We start from the raw sequence: 17,568 nt of genomic DNA, 5'->3' as shown, positions 1-17,568 counted from the left end.
GATATTAACATTCTTTCACCTTTTTCAAATCTACATTACTTCTTTTTTCTACTACCCTTACCCTTCTAGTCCTTGGCACTTTGTATAATTTTCACCTCCATTTATGCAAACTTTATCAGTCTTATCTATTCTTACATATTATATATATATAAATATATATATATTAAAAAAAAAAAAATATATATATATATATATATATATTTACTGTATAGGTAGCACAATACACCTCAATATCTGTATTGAGCTGTATTGTGCTACCTATTTGTAAAAAATCCGCTATATTGGTTGATGATTTTTTTTTAATGTTTTTGCATTCTTTGGGTTAGCTGTTATGGGAACAAATGTAATTGTTTGGATCTATGTGTTTGTTAGTTGAGGTGCAGAGTTTTTAAAAATGAAATGTTTAATAATGGTAAAGAATATGCTGAAAAGTAATATGGGAATTTTCTGAACCATTTCCCAGCAGTGGTATTTTGCATTGTAACTATATAAGGCAGTCAATTGCAAAGTTCTGTTCAAACATGGTTTCGTGATAGGGCAAGATATAGCAGACCTTGCACCATCGCAAATTTAATAGGTTTTCAGGAGGTATATTACGGAGCCCTCAGTGATCAGTGGGATAATTTTAGCAGATTCATGTCTCTCATACCACTACACTTAAAGTACCAAGAAAATGTCTGTATCCACACAAAGTGATAGTTGTGTAGGAACTCAGTCATATTACAACAAGCACACATTACTGAGAGTGGTTCTGAATCTTTTTATTGACAATGAAGAGTATCTTAATTATTACTTTTACTAATGATGAAGTGTATTTTTACCAATGATGAAGTGTGTTATAACATCTGAAATATCAAAGTTACAGCAGAAAATTTGCATTTGAATTTAAAGATACCAGTGCACAATCTAAAAATGATGTGCAGTTCATTATATCATGTATTAGCATTAGCATTAGTAGAGGCATTTGATGCAAGAAAGCAAGCTTATGCAGCATCAGCCAAAAAAAAATAATAATAAATAAATAAAAAATAACCACTTCCACTTCACCCCTCTGTTCGTTCGAAATACCTGTCCAGCTGGGTCTTAAACTTATTTAGGCTATCAACTTCCACGACAAGGGATGGAAGTCTGTTCCACCAACCAACTATCCGCTGGCTAAAGGCAAATTTCTGCATGTCTATCCTATATCTGTCTTTCCTCAATTTGAATTTATGCCCTCTCAGGTGATTATTCTGAGCAAGAGGAAGAATCCCATCAGCATTGAGCATGCTCAACCCATTCAAGGCTTTATACACCTCTATCAGATCACCTCGCTGGTGCCTAGTCTCCAGACACTGTAATTTGCAAAATTTAAGCCTTTCTTCGTAAGAGCACCCTTTGTCCATTCACTAATCTTGTTGCCCTTCTCTGTACTCATTCCAACGGCTCTACATCCTTCTTGAAATGAGGCCTCCATGCCTGTATACAGTACTCTAGGTGTGGCCTGACCATTGCCTTATACAAGGGAATAATCACCTCCTTATCCCTGCTAGAAAAATTCCTGTATATCATTGACAATACTCCATGAGCTACTCTTGCAGCCCGTCTGCACTGCTCAGAGAACTTCATATCTGCCTGCACAATCACCCCCAAGTCCCTTTTATTCTCTACCACTGTCAGTGTAGTACCACAGAGTTGATACGTTGCTCTGGGGTTGCTGTTTCCCATGTGTAGTACTTTACATTTGTCAATGTTAAACTTCATTTGCCACCTCTCAGCCCATCTGCTCAACCTTTCCAGATCCTGTTGCAGCAGTGTAGTGTCAGTAGTGTCCTTGACAACCCTGCCAACCTTTGTATCATCTGCAAACTTGGACATTAAGCTTGATATACCATCATCAATATCATTTATAAATACAGAAAACAATAATGGACCCAACACTGAGCCCTGAGGGACTCAACTAATAACATTAGTCCACGATGAGCAGTGTCCATTGATTACCACTCTCTGTCTTCTCCCACTCAACCACCCCTTTATCCATAGCAGCGATTTGCCTCCAATGTCACACTGCTCCAATTTGTGTAGCAGTCTTCCATGTGCAACAGTATCAAAAGCCTTTCTAAGATCCAAGTATATAATATCAAAGTTATTCCCTGCATCCAGTTCTTTTGTGACTGCATCATAGTATCCAATCAAGTTGGTCAGGCAAGACTTCCCCTTAACAAAACCATGCTGTGTCTGAGCTATAACTAAAGTTTTGTCTAAATGATCCTGCAGTGCTTCTTTAACCAGTGCCTCCATTAATTTTCCTGGAACAGAAGTTAAGCTCACAGGTCTATAGTTACTTGTGTCAGCCTTTGATCCTCCTTTGTGAATTGGGGTCACATTTGCACATTTCCAGTCTATGGGTACCTCCCCTGAGTCCAAGGAAGCTCTCATAATTATGGCTAAGGGTTTGCTTACTTCCCTTGCTGCCTCCTTTAATATAACTGGATAGATCCCATCCACCCTGGGTGCCTTTCTTGTGTTTATCTTCAACAGTTTCTGCTCCACTTTACTCCCAGTTATTTCAAGATTCTGTAGCTTACTGCTAGAGTTGAATACACCTCTGGCATTCCCCTTGCTGAATAACTCCTCATGTGTGAATGTCGATGCAAAATATTCATTTAGTTTGTTAGCTACCTGAGCAGGATCATCAACAGTTGACCCATCAATATCAAGTGGACAAATCTGATTCATCCCCTTCCTTCTAGAGTTTACATAAGTAAAGAACTCTTTGCTGTTTTTCTTTGCATCCCTTGCCAAGGATTTCTCGTAATCTGCCTTCGCCTGCCTAACCTCCTTTGTAACTTGGTTGCATATCAACTTGTATCTATCATAGGCTTCTGTGTCATGTGTTAATTTGTAAGTATCCCATGCATTTTTCTTCTCTGCCATATGCCTCATTAGTTCATCTGACATCCATTTTGGCCTAAACCTTGAACAATATTTGATATTTTGAGCAATACCTCAAATTTATCAAATTTATTTACTAAACTCCTAGCATTGGTGTACACGCAAGTATACATGCACCTGTTCTTTTTCTTAGCTACCCTAACACAACCCATGTGTTTACTTGTACCCCAATGATTCCCAGCAGTCTCTGAAATATCCTGCATCTTATTTTCCAGGCTGCTGCTCATTCCAATAGAAGCAGTGCAAGAATCACTTTCACCTCTGCCAGTGGCTACTGTTAATCTATTAGTCCTGGTATTCCCCCAATCTAGCAGTTTTCCGACCCACCTAACACTGCCTCGATAGCATCAGCAAACATTCTTGCACCCTTTCTATTTAAGTAGAAAGCACCCTTTCTATTTAAGACTTGACACTGCACTGTCCAGGCGCCTCCGTAGCCAGGTGGGAAGGAGCAGCAGTGCGTAGCACACGCTTCTTGATTAGACCGGGGTTCGAGCCCGTCACCACCAAATATGGAGGATGCAGAAAGGTCAGGGAATGACCACTGCATATCCCGGAGCAATATGGCCTTAGTTGCTAATGCTCCTGAAAACGAAAATAACAAACTAACAAACTAACAAACTGCACTGTCCAGCGATGTCGACTGGCTTCACTTCCTTGGATTTTATGTATTTCTTAACTAATAGCATAACCCTTCTTCCCTTCCTATCCTGTCTATCCTTTCTGTAGACATTGTACTCCCCAAATTCCAGTTCTGCATTCCTTATATCTGTGTGACACCACGTCTCTGAAATCCCAACAATATCTGCCTTTGATATTTTGAGCAATACCTCAAATTTATTTACTAAACTCCTAGCATTGGTGTACACGCAAGTATACATGCACCTGTTCTTTTTCTTAGCTTCCCTAACACAACCCATGTGTTTACTTGTACCCCAATGATTCCCAGCAGTCTCTGAAATATCCTGCATCTTATTTTCCAGGCTGCTGCTCATTCCAATAGAAGCAGTGCAAGAATCACTTTCACCTCTGCCAGTGGCTACTGTTAATCTATTAGTCCTGGTATCCCCCCAATCTAGCAGTTTTCCGACCCACCTAACACTGCCTCGATAGCATCAGCAAACATTCTTGCACCCTTTCTATTTAAGTATATCCCATCCCTGTAGAAGCAGTCTCTCCTGTTAACAAGTACAGGCCAGGCTGAAAAAGATTCTACCCCTTGAGCCTTGTACAATCTTTCCAGGGCTGAATTGATCGACAGGGCTCTCATCATATATTCCCTCCTATCGTGTCTGGGCAGAATTGCAGACACTTTCAAATTCAACCCTAATTCATGGCTTTTTTGTGTAGGTGAATAATTCATCCCATATATTTTGAGAAACAATAAATGTGGAAATCTGCTGTGACTCCATTTTACAAATTGGAATTTTTTCCTCTGGGGACAATGAAAACAACTGTTTACAGAGCCATTCCACACAACCTTCAGGTGTTTAAAGAAGCCATTGTAAATATAATTTGGACTTGATTTTTTCTTCATAAACATGCATATAGGCATGTGGATGGACACCATTTTTTAAAAGGTTTATACCTTCCATCTCTCTCTCTCTCTCTTCCCCCCCAGTGTGGTGGGTGTTTTTGGAATATCAGATCTACAACTATCTTATCTACCGACACTCTTACCACATACAGGCTTTTAAGGAGGATCCCAGAAGCCTCTGTCAGCAGGGTTTAATTTCAACCCATTGTTTTAGACTGGTCGTGAGGCCTATAGGCCACCAAGTTGATCAACCTGTTCTCATCACACCAGCCATTCAATATTCATATTTTAATAGTTACAGCCTTAGAAGTAGGAATCAGTGGAGTAGTATACCACATTAAGGAAATCGTTCTATCAACTGAATGCCCTTGAGTTAAGAATACCTCCTGGTTTCAAGATAACATGACTTGTTCAGCTTCAACTTTTATATATATATATATATATATATATATATATATATATTATAAAGTGTTTATAGTGGTTTATTTTGTTTTGACCTTGGTTTAAAAGTATGTTATGCCACAATCTGTATGTATAGTCAATTAATCTAAGTTAAAAGCCTATTTGTAAGCTTTTAATTATGATTAATTGTTATTTTAGTTTTGAGAACTTGTTTTTTTTTTGTTTGTATGTTTGTACTGAATACTTAAATGCTGTTTCTTGTATTCACTCTATCATGCAAACTCCTCTGACCGTTTGGTCGTCCCAGAGTATAAACAGAAAATTTATTTATTTATTCATTAAGTACAGTGTTTTTTTTTTTTTCACAATACTAGTCTTATTTTTAATGTTACTTTCTTAAAATGATATTATAGTTTAAGTTTATTTTTGAATTTAATATATAGCTTTTCTTCTAACTTTTAGATTTTAATATTAAATTTTATTTATTTCAATTTCATATTATGTTATATTTTCATATGTAATTTTTTGTTTAATTGGTATAAATTTTGTTTGTTTAATTAGGGTAATTTTTGTTTAATTAATATTTAATTAGAATAAATTTTTAAAAAAAAAATGCTACATACCCCACCCCAGCCTGAAAACAGAATTCTAAAAGTGAATTCAGAAACACTGCTGCATTAGCTTTCGAACTAGAAATGTTCAGGCTCGGTAAGCTGTAATTTCTCTCCATAACATTCCAATAAATAAATTTTCATGTGGAAAAAGTTTTTCATTTTATTTACTTATTAGAATTATTTACCAAGGAACATCTTTTCCAAATTACATTATATAAATTTTCACACTTATTTCTTTTGCAGTTTAATCCATGCAGTTGATTGGTTTCCAACCTTTATTGAGGCTGCTGGAGGAGAACCAGGCAAGTCACTTGAATATAATTAGTTTGATTTTCATTTGGTTTTCATACAACAATAATTATAGTATAAACCCATATAATTTTAGATAATAATAGTCTCTTATTATATGGTTTTATATTAATTGCTATATAAATTCATCATATTACTTATCATACTCTTTATAGCATGATGAGGGCCTTTATATGCAGATGGCATGGGCAGACAAATGAATCATGGACTAGCAAATAATTATGGGTTGATTTCAGACTACTCCCTACTGAACAGAGTAGTTAAAAGGAAAATTCACAATGAGGGATAACATTTTTAAATCTATCAGATGATTGTCATCTATATCAGATATTTAGGAAAAGTACAGGAGAAGAATATTTGAACCTGATTAACAGCATTACCCACAATACACATTGTATCATTGGGAGTATTAACAATGATAGGAAGGAGATAATGAGTGAGGTCTTGGTTGCTAAAGGTAAGGATCAGAGTTTTAATTTCAAGGAAAGAAAGTGACAGTCTTAGATGGTACAGTGTCTTTATCAATCTGGATGACAGAGTGGGCAAGCAAATACAGGTGGAATAGGGATAACTGTAGACCACCAACACATCCAACTCATACTATTTTAAAGGTATATGTACAAATGCAATGAAAAGTTTTGTGTAATAGTTGTAAATCATTCTATCATAGTAGCACAGGTATGGTTATGCTTGCAAAGGCTGTTTATGAGTGTATTCAACTCTAGCAGTAAGCTAGAGAATCTTGCAATAACTGAGAGTAAAGTGGAGGAGAAATTGTTGAAGATAAACACAAGAAAGGCACCCGGGGTGGATGGGATCTATCCAGTTATATTAAAGGAGGCAGCAGAGGAAGTAAGCAAACCCTTAGCCATAATTACGAGAGCTTCCTTGGACTCAGGGGAGGTACCCACAGACTGGAGATGTGCAAATGTGACCCCAATTCACAAAGGAGGATCAAAGGCTGGCACAAGTAATTATAGACCTGTGAGTTTAACTTCTGTTCCAGGAAAATTAATGGAGGCACTAGTTAAAGAAGCACTGCAGGATCATTTAGACAAGACTTCAGTTTAGCTCGGACACAGCATGGCTTTGTTAAGGAGAAGTCTTGCCTGACCAATTTGATTGGATACTATGATGCAGTCACAAAGGAACTGGATGCAGGGAATAACTTTGATATTATATACTTGGATCTTAGAAAGGCTTTTGATACTGTTGCACATGGAAGACTGCTGCACAAATTGGAGCAGTGTGACATTGGAGGCAAATTGCTGCTGTGGATAAAGGGGTGGCTGAGGGGGAGAAGACAGAGAGTGGTAATCAATGGACACTTCTCGTCGTGGACTAATGTTATTAGTGGAGTCCCTCAGGGCTCAGTATTGGGTCCATTATTGTTTTCTGTATTCATAAATGATATTGATGATGGTATATTAAGCTTAATGTCCAAGTTTGCAGACGATACAAAGGTAGGCAGGGTTGTCAAGGACACTATTGACACTATGCTGCTGCAACAGGATCTGGAAAGGTTGAGCAGAGGCTGAGAGGTGGCAAATGAAGTTTAACATTGACAAATGTAAAGTACTACACATGGGAAACAGCAACCCCAGAGCAACGTATCAACTCTGTGGTACTACACTGACAGTGGTAGAGAATGAAAGGGACCTGGGGGTGGTTGTGCAGGCAGATATGAAGTTCTCTGAGCAGTGCAGATGGGCTGCAAGAGTAGCTCATGGTGTATTGTCAATGATATATAGGAATTTTTCTAGCAGGGATAAGGAGGTGATTATTCCCTTGTATAAGGCAATGGTCATGCCACACATAGAGTACTGTATACAGGTCTGGAGGTCTCATTTCAAGAAGAATGTAGAGCTGCTGGAACGAGTACAGAGAAGGGCAACAAGATTAGTGAATGGAACAAAGGGGTGCTCTTACGAAGAAAGGCTTAAATTTTGCAAGTGGTGCCTAGTCTCCAGTGTCTGGAGACTAGGCACCAGCGAGATGATCTGATAGAGGTTTATAAAGCCTTGAATGGTTTGAGCATGCTTAATGCTGATGGGATTCTTCCTCTCGCTCAGAATAATCACTTGAGAGGGCATAAATTCAAATTGAGGAAAGGCAGATGTAGGATATACGTGCGGAAATTTGCCTTTAGCCAGCGGGTGGTCGGTTGGTGGAACAGACTTCCATCCCTTGTCGTGGAAGTTGATAGCCTAAATAAATTTAAGGATCAGCTGGACATGTATTTTGAACGAACAGAGGGGGTGAAGTAGTGGGTTTTTTTTTTTTTTTTTTTTTTTGGCTGATGCTGCATAAGCTTGCTTTCTTGCATAAAATGCCTCTACTAATGCTAATAAGAAATTGCCTAAGAGGGTAAAGAAAGAGAACATGGAATTTTACTCATATATAAATGCAAAAAAGAAAAAAGCAAATCAGATTATATCCTTACTTGGTTAGTGTAAGAGTCATTGATAATTCAGCTGAAATAGTTGGTGATTGAATAGATACTTCACGTTGATCTTTACAGATTAAGACCCCCATTTCAGCTAGGAGACTCTACGCCAGTGAACCTAAACACTGTGAAATCAGTACTATGGAAATTACAGAGGACTGTTTATGAAAAACACAAAAATTTCAAGCTTCTTGGGATGCAGCAAAAGGAATGTGTAAAACTAATAAGATTAATCAAAAGGATTTCATTGGCATTGCCACTCTATAGAGGTGATTCTAAGAATGAAGTTGTGGATAACTACAGAGCAGTAAGCCTGACTTTAGTGGCATGAGAAATCATGAAATCAGTGACTAATAGTAAGGTAGATGAGTGATATTCAACTGGTGGTACACATACCCCTGGAGGTACATAATGTCCTTTTGGGAGTACACTAGCATATGAAATTGAAACTACTTTCTCAGCAGTTTCGATTTCGATTTCGATTTTACACTAACATATAAAATCGAAACTGCTGAGAAAGTATCTACACTGGTGTGCAAAACTTAAGGACCAACACTATTTCTAAAGGTTACAACAACAAAATCAAACGAAACAGCCTGTGGCGATTTGCATACCTGTGGCCATTCAGTAGAAAGCTGGTGCACATGCAAAAATTTGAATCGTGATGAGAGGGCTCATATAAACAGATAAAAGCAGCAGTTCAGCAGTTATGTGCAAATTATCGAATGGTGAGCACGATTGTTACAGACTTTCGATTGGTTTCATACAGTGCTACGGATGATGAAATGGCCAGTAGACAACATCTGGATGACTTTACCCGGGGTCGAATAATTGGGAAGCTTGAGGAAGGTCGAAGTACGAGGAGTGTGGCTACAGAGTTCGGTATCAACCATAGCATCATCTCATGTACGTGGTCGGCCTTCAGAATGACAGTTACAGCTGTTCGAAGGGCCAGTGGTGGTTGTCCACAAAAAACAACGCCCAGTGATGACCGTTATATACTCCTACAGGCCAAGAGGAACCGACACCAGACAGCGGGATCCATTGCAAACCAGTGGCACAGGACGCAGGATATCACAGTTTACTGTGGCCAGGTGACTCCACAATGGTGGACTGTTTGCCCGATGGCTAGTACGGTGGACTGTTTGCCCGATGGCTAGCTGTGTCCTTTTAACACCTGCCCATTGGAGACACCGTTTACAGTGGTGTGCATCAAACACAAGGACTGGATAGCGGTGCAATGGGTTAAGGTACTCTTTACTGATTGAATTGAATCTACTCTCATTTCTACTAATGAGAGTAGATTCAATCTCAGCAGTGATTCTGGATGTCACCTAATCTGGTGAGAGGTTGGCCCATGGTATCACCCCCGCAAACAACACTGAAAGGGCTCGTTATGGCGATTAAGGTGTTCTCGTCTGGGGAGGCATTATCTTGGATGGACGTACACAACTTCAGATACTGGAAGGTGGTACTGTAACCGGTGCACGCTACTGTACTGAGGTAATCCTTCCCCATGTGCATATGTTCCGAGGTGCCATTGGCCCCAAGTTCGTGTTTATGGATGATAACACCACACCCCATCTCACTGCAGCTGTTGATATGCTTTTGGGAAGTGAGGACATTGTATGTATGGATTGGCCTGCCTGTTCCGCTGATCTAAATCCCATCAAACACATATGGGATGCTCTGGGGTGATGCCTAGTGGCACGTCCACACCCACCAGAAAATGTTCACCAGCTGAAGATGGCGCTGACAGCCATTCAATATTCATATTTTATTGAATGGCTGATGAATGGAGAGGAATGGATGATGTTACCGCAAGAACTTATCAATAGCATTGTTCTAAGTATGGACAGGTGGTGCAAAGTCTGCATCAATATTAGGGGTGGCCATATCTCCTACTGAGGACCACCTCTTTCCTTTGTTCCATCTTTGGCAGTGATGCATTTGTATCATGGCAGCCAGTGCTATGTTGCCATTTTTGAATAAAGTCCCTCTGTACCGTTATGTTTCCATTGTTGTGTCGGTGTTGTTTCCTTCATCATTTCTGAACCTCACAGTGTTTCTTTGGTATGCTTTTTCCATATCCAGGCCACTCCTATGAGCAGCTACAGGTGAAAACCTGAGTGGTCCTTAAGTTTTGCACACCAGTGTATAAATTTTTAATATCTATAGAATAAGGTGTTAGGTGTGTGTGTTAAGCACAAAAGTAACTAAGGCAATGAGGCATCAGTACATAGTTAATTGTACACTGTAATAATTATAGATTCCAACATGAAGTTCTGAGCACTGTAAATAGGCTGCTAGGACAAACTCATGAGTTTCTTCAATGATATATATAGGAATTCTGTCAGCAGGGACAAAGGGAAGATTATCGTGTTGAATAAGACAGTGGTTAGACTGCACCTTGAGTACTGAATACACTTCTGGAAGCCTCATTTTAGAAAGGATACGGGTCTATTGAAGCAATTTCAAAGAAGTGCAACAAGATGTCAGGGGCAAAAAAACGATACACTTACGCAAAATGACTGCAACATCTGGATATTGGAAACTAAGTATCAGTGAGGAGACCTGATGAAAGTGTATATCTTTAAATGAATTGAGAAAACTAAATGCTGATGACATCCTTATTCTTCCTTGGACAACACACATAAAGGGTGGACATAAATATAAATAAAAAAAAGGGATAATGGCAATAATGATGTGTGAAAATTTGCTTTCAGCCAGAGAATAATTTATTTTTGAAACAAACTTCCAACTGGTGCAGTGGAAGTCGGTAATTTGAATAAATTTAAGGGAGAATTAGACAAATCATTAGAGGAGATGGACAAATGTTTTGGACAAGGATACAAGGAAGCTTGCTTCCTTGTCATTTTCACTACTAATACTAATTCTCTTGTATAAGCCGATTGTGATAATACACTTGGATTACTGTGTCCAAGTTTAGAGTATAAAACAGACATTGAGCATAAAACAGGTATTTAGAGGCTAGAACAGACATTTAGTTCCTTAAAAAAAGTCTATTGATGAGTGATATACCTTGTGAATATGACTAGAGACTCTGATTATGTGGTCTTAATTCAAGACCACATAATATCTGTCAAATATTTTAAATTTATTTTCAGCTACCTTTTATATGTAAACTGATATAAATGTAAAATAAAATACTGTAGACTGGATTGTAAGAAGTTTTACCTTAACAAGGGAGTTGTTAATCATTGGAATAAGTTGCCTCTATGGGTAGTTTAAGCCAGCAGTGGAAAAATTGAACAGCCAGTTGAATCACTACCTATTGGCAGATGAAAATACTGTAGCCAAGTACTGTTCCTTCCTTCTAGTATACCAAAAACATTGCTTCCTTGCACTGTAATATTATATATGATGTTTCTTACTTGCACAGTTTGCTAATTCTTTCACTTCCATACAAAATGAATAGATGATCAACTATTAGTTTTGTTTTTATAACTGTGAGGTCAAATATTTTAAATTTATATTCAGCTACCTCTTATATATTAATTGATATATTTGTAAAATGTTCTTGATTATAATTTATTGAATGTTTGCAATCAGTTATGGGGATTTAATAAAACAGAAAAATTCTTGAGAGAAATTATAATAAATCAGAAAATCAGAATAAAACAGAAAAACTGCTTCTATTGGAACATGCAGCAGCCTGGAAAGCAAGGTGATGTGGATTCAAATATTCTAATATAATGTGGATTCAAACATTCAATTACATGCCCTGCTGTGGGTCATCATGAAACAAGTAAATACATGGACTATGTTATGGTAAATAAGAGTAAGAACAGGTGCATGTATACTTGCATATACATTAATGCTAGGAGTATAGTAAATAAATTTGATGAATTTGAAGTACTGATGAAGTCATCAAATTCAGACATTGTTGGGATATCAGAGACATGGTGTCACTTAGACATACGGGATGAAGAATTGGAACATGGGACATCCAATGTTACAAAATGTCAAAATGTGTTTATGTTTCATGGCAGTCTCTCTGGGGTTCCCCCCATTAGCCTGTAACATCTATATGAGGCATGTGCCAATGCTGGCAGTGTGGTAAGTGTGGGTGCTTAGGGTGGTGTGTTCTGTTGAGTGTTGTTTGCCAGCTCCTGTTGTCGCAGGTATGGGGCATTGAACGTGTTTGTTCACTGTCCCCTCCATCCATCCCTTGCCACGTGTACAGAAAGGACAGAGGACAAGGGGGGGGGATATGCTCTTAGTAAAGAAGCATATTAAATCTGACGCACTGCATCCAATTGACATGTGTGGCCAGTGCAGTGTTGAGCCAGTTTGGTGTGACATAAGCAATGGGAAAACAAAAATGAGAGTATGAGTGTATTATAGATCTAAACTGTGATGAGTATAACAAACAACCATACAGAGAAATAGAGTGGGCCAGTAAATCAGAATGTCTTATAATGGGGAATTTTAACTTTCCAATATTGACTGGAACTTGTGGGTCAGTCACTCACACACTAGCAAGACTTTAATAGATTTATTGGATGACTGTTTTCTACAGCAGCATGTTGGAGAGACAACAAAAGAGAGCAATACTCCTGATCTGATTATCAAAAGTGATTCTTTCTGCATTAAGAAACTGCAAATAAAAGAATGACTAGGTAGCAGGGATCATAGTATATTAACGTGGGATATACTTAAAGATGTAACTACCATCAATGGTAAAAGGAAGGGTTTTTGCTTTCAAAAAAGGAGATCACAGTTAGTCTCAGCCAGTTTTTAAATTCTATACAGTGGTTGTTTTTGTTGTTGTTATTTGGTTTTTAGGAGCATTAGCAACTAAGGCCATATTGCTCCGTTATACAGTGGAACCCATTTGATATTGTTACCAACAGAAAATTCTAAATGGGAAGCATTCAGGGAATTATCATAGAAACTACTAAGCTTTTCATACCAACTAAGAAATATCATTCCAGTCTTAGACCTAAATGGATGTCAGATGAAATGATGATAAAACCAGTATATCACCAGTATATTGACACTGATGGAATCCATATTGGTGATGATTTGATTAGATGGAGGGTTTCAAGGTAGTTTAGGAGGTGGAGGTTATTGGATTTCTCCATTACTTTGGAAAGAGCAGATTTAAGTGCAATGAGACGGTAATTGGATGTGTGGGATTTGTCACCTTTTTTAGAAATTGGTTTGGTTTCAGAAAATTTCCAAATGAAAGGAAAAACATGTGTGAAATAAGAAAATGTAAAAAGGCAATACAGTATAGGAGCAAGCTCAGAAATAGGTTTTGAGAACAAGTGGAGAAATGCCATCAGCAACTTGAGCCTTCTTGGTACCAAGATTGTTCAAAATTCATCTGACATCCTTTTGACAGAAGACCACAGGAAACTTAATTCTCTAAGTTTCAGCACAGTGAAGTGCATCAAGAGTTTCAACCATATAATTTTCTCCCTCTCTCCCTCCTGGAGAAAACTCTCATATCATTATTCCATATATACAAAGCTTCAAAAGAGCATTACTCAGGCTTGGAGCTTACCAGAGACTCGGTGGACAAGCTGACATTTGAAAGCTTAATTGCCACATTGAATAATTCAGTGATGCTACTTCATCATCTAGAGTAGCATTTCTCAACCCAAAAAGTTTTCGAAATACGTAAAATATTTTTAAATACAGTGAAACCTCCTTTAATAGACACCTCTCTAAAGCAGACACCTCTTGTGGACACTCAGACTTGGGCCCTGGCCATAAGTATTTGAAATTACATGTTAAGTGACTCTCCAAAGTGGATGCTCTCTAGTATGGATGCGGACACTTTGATAGCTGTCTTTTTTCAAGAGTAATATTTCAGATGAATGCATTCATTGCTGGTAACACACGCATGCATGCACGCACACGCACACACATACACACACACACCATCTTCATAGGCCTTCATTTAGCTATGAAGGCAAGTGAACATTAAGATAACAGTGACACTAATTAGACTTCTGAGAGCTATAGATTACTTATGGTGTAGATTGAAGAAATGTTAAAATTTAAGAGGCCTCTGGTACCGAGTTCCATGGATAAATGAATAAACAGTACAGTACGACTGGTAAGAACAGTAACTAAGTTTAGTAAAAGTAATTACAGAAGCTTTTGAGATTATGTATCTCTTTGTCAGCTGTAAGAACACATACATAAATATAAATATAAATGTTACAAAATAGAAAGTGCAGAGCATGGTCATGTTGAGTAAAAAGAGAGAACACGTGCACAATGATGCTAAAGCATTTGTTGGGCAGAACTAGGTGATTCTTGTTGATGTAAAGTGCATACATGGGCTGCATACCAGCATTTGTCATGCTGTAACACTACAGACTCCATGATTAGGTGTAGCCACACACTTTCATTGCGATTTAAAATGCTATGATAACCAGATATATGCAGTTACTCAAGCCATCATTGATGGTAGTGGCATGATTGGTCAACCACTCTGTATCACGTCTGGGATTGAGTTTGTGCTGCATCGACCAATAATGTTCTGCAACTGCAGTGTCAGCTAATCAAATGGCCCTTTCATGTTCTGAGAGGCGGTCCCGGAGCCTTCTGGAAGTTTCCCCACATAGCAGCTGCCACAATTGAGAAATGTTAATACACTCACCCCTGTTGATATAGAATTTACAAACTTCGTTTTCACTGTCCACTTAGCAAGGCAATAAAACTGTAATCCTAAGAGACATTATTGCTGACAGAGAGAGAAAGGGGAGAGTTTTAGCATGAATGTGAGAATACAGTTAATACTGTACAATAAATTTCTTTAAAAAAAATCAACAGTCTTCAAACGGACTCTAATGCATTTCCATTAAACTCCTCTACAAATACATTTTACATTAATGAAACTGTCCAGTTACCATTAATCGGACACTTTGATTGAAATCACTCCATATTCTATTACCACTAAACATATAATATGTCTAAATCTTCAAAGTTTAAAAAAGCCAACTTACATATTTAGTGCTACCATCTGTCTATTCTATAAGGTTCAGTTTCCTCAGAATGCGTGGTTGTTACAATATTATGGTAAATTTCAAGTGGACAGATTCTGGACATTTGTGAAATTCTTTATAGAGTTCTAGGCCCAGGTAAGAATTTACAGTTACATGCTCATACTGTACTATAGCATGTCTAAAAAGCAGTTAACTTTCAAAGACAAAGTAGAAGTAATAAAATATTTCAGAAAAGAAACGTATGGAGTTCGTAAGCTAGCTGATCATTTCAAAACTGGGAAGACTTTGGCAGCAGAAATTATTAAAAATCAAGAAACTTTGTTAAAACGGTGGCAGAGAAATGGAAAGGAGTACCATACGTTTTCTCATGGAAAAGGTGCTTTGATGGATAAATTGTCATTTCGGTGGTTTAGTCAGGTATGTAGTCAAAGCATTCCCATATCTGGGCCTATGATTCAAACCAAAGCAATGGTGCCAATTTATTTAGCAATTGCTAAATAAATTGGCACAATTGACTTTAAAGCATTTAATGGCTGGTTAGGTAAGTTCTGTATTCATAATATTTCCAAAGGAAATATTATGAATCTATTGATATCAATTTGGAAACCGTTACTGAGCAAAAAAAAAAAATAAAAGGTTGCATCAATACTTGTGGTATACACATCAGAAAACATGTTGAATGCTGATGAAATGGGTATTTTTTTTCCCTCACAGTTCTGAATAAAACAATGTACCGTAGCTAGGTAAAGTGTGCTGGAGGTAAAGTGACAAAGGAGTGTCTGACTACACCTATCTTCTTCATATAGGAAAATCTATGACACCAAGGTGTTTTAAAGGTTTGGATTTAAACAACCTAAATTTACATTGGAAAAATCAAACAATAAGACTTGGATGACTAGGAAGATAATGGCAGAATAGCATGATTTGCCTGAATAGAAAAGTTTTTTTTTTTTTCTTGACATTGCAACATCTCACCCGCACATTGAACTGAATAATGTTGAAACGGAGTTTTTTTCTTCATAACTTCATGTTCACTTCTCAACCGCTAGATCAAGGAATATTTGCAAACTTTAAGGTGAAATATTGACAAATGGTTCTTTAACACCTGATTTCAGAACTTGATGAAGAAAAAAGTTGTTTAAAATGTTAGCATTAGCATTAATAGAGGCATATGATGCAAGAAAGCAAGCATATGCAGCATCAGCCAAAAAAAAAGAAAAAAAAAACCACTCCCATTTCACCCCTCCATTCGTTTGAATTACTGATCCAGCTGAGCCTTAAATTTATTTAGGCTATCAACTTCCACAACAAGGGATGGAAGTCTGCTCCATCAACCAACCACCCGCTGACTAAAGGCAAATTTCTGCACATCTATCCTACATCTGTCTTTCCTCAATTTGAATTTATGCCCTCTCAGGTGATTATTCTGACCAAGAAGGAGAATCCATCAGCATTGAGCATGCTCAAACCATTCAAGGCTTTATACACCTCTATCAGATCACCTTGCCGGTGCCTAGTTTCCAGACACTGTAATTTGCAAAACTTAAGCCTTTCTTCATAAGAGCAACCCATTGTTCCATTCACTAATGTTGTTGCCCTTCTCTGTACTCATTCCAGCAGCTCTACATCCTTCTTGAAAAGAGGCCTCTAGACCTGTATACAGTACTCAAGGTGTGGCCTGACCATGGCCTTATACAAGGGAATAATCACCTCCTTATCCCTGCTAGAAAAATTCTTTTATATCATTGACAAAACACCATGAGCCACTCTTGCAGCCTGTCTACACTGCTCAGAAAACTTCATATCTGCCTGCACAATTACCTCCAGGTCCTTTCCATTCTCTACCACTGTCAGTGTAGTACAACAGAGTTGATACGTTGCTCTGGGGTTGCTGTTTCCCATATGTAGTACTTTACATTTGTCAATGTTAAACTTCATTTGCCACCTCTCAGCCCATCTGCTCAACCTTTCCAGATCCTGTTGCAGCAGCATAGTGTCAGTAGTGTCCTTAACAACCCTGCCTACCTTTGTATCGTCTGCAAACTTGGACATTATGCTTGATATACCATCATCAATATCATTTATAAATACAGAAAACAACAATGGACCCAACACTGAACCCTGAGGGACTCCACTAATAACATTAGTCCACAATGAGCAGTGTCCATTGATTATCACTCTCTGTCTTCTCCCCCTCGCATCCCTTTATCCATAGCAGCAATTTGCCTCCAATGCCACACTGCTCCAATTTGTGCAGCAGTCTTCCATGTGCAACAGTATCAAAAGCCTTTCTAAGATCCAAATATATAATATCAAAGTTATTCCCTGCATCCAGTTCTT

The 17,568-nt window shown here is 38.0% G+C and overlaps 1 protein-coding gene across 1 annotated transcript in view; it reads left to right on the top strand.

The window, feature by feature from the left end:
- LOC150089684 (arylsulfatase B-like) overlaps positions 1-5,812 on the top strand; it is a 101,894-nt gene extending 96,082 nt beyond the window's left edge. The window contains exon 11 of the mRNA XM_090390075.1: positions 5,731-5,812. Coding sequence (XP_090246201.1) covers positions 5,731-5,812 — 82 coding nt within the window. The remainder of the gene's footprint in view (positions 1-5,730) is intronic.
- Positions 5,813-17,568: the final 11,756 nt, after the last annotated feature.

This window comes from Mastigoproctus giganteus, chromosome 2, assembly GCF_048544385.1.
Source record: "Mastigoproctus giganteus isolate SK-2022 chromosome 2, ASM4854438v1, whole genome shotgun sequence".
Taxonomy (NCBI): Eukaryota; Metazoa; Arthropoda; class Arachnida; order Uropygi; family Thelyphonidae; genus Mastigoproctus; species Mastigoproctus giganteus.
The sequence above is the reverse complement of the archived record's forward strand: the minus strand, read 5'-3'. Positions and strand labels throughout refer to the sequence as shown.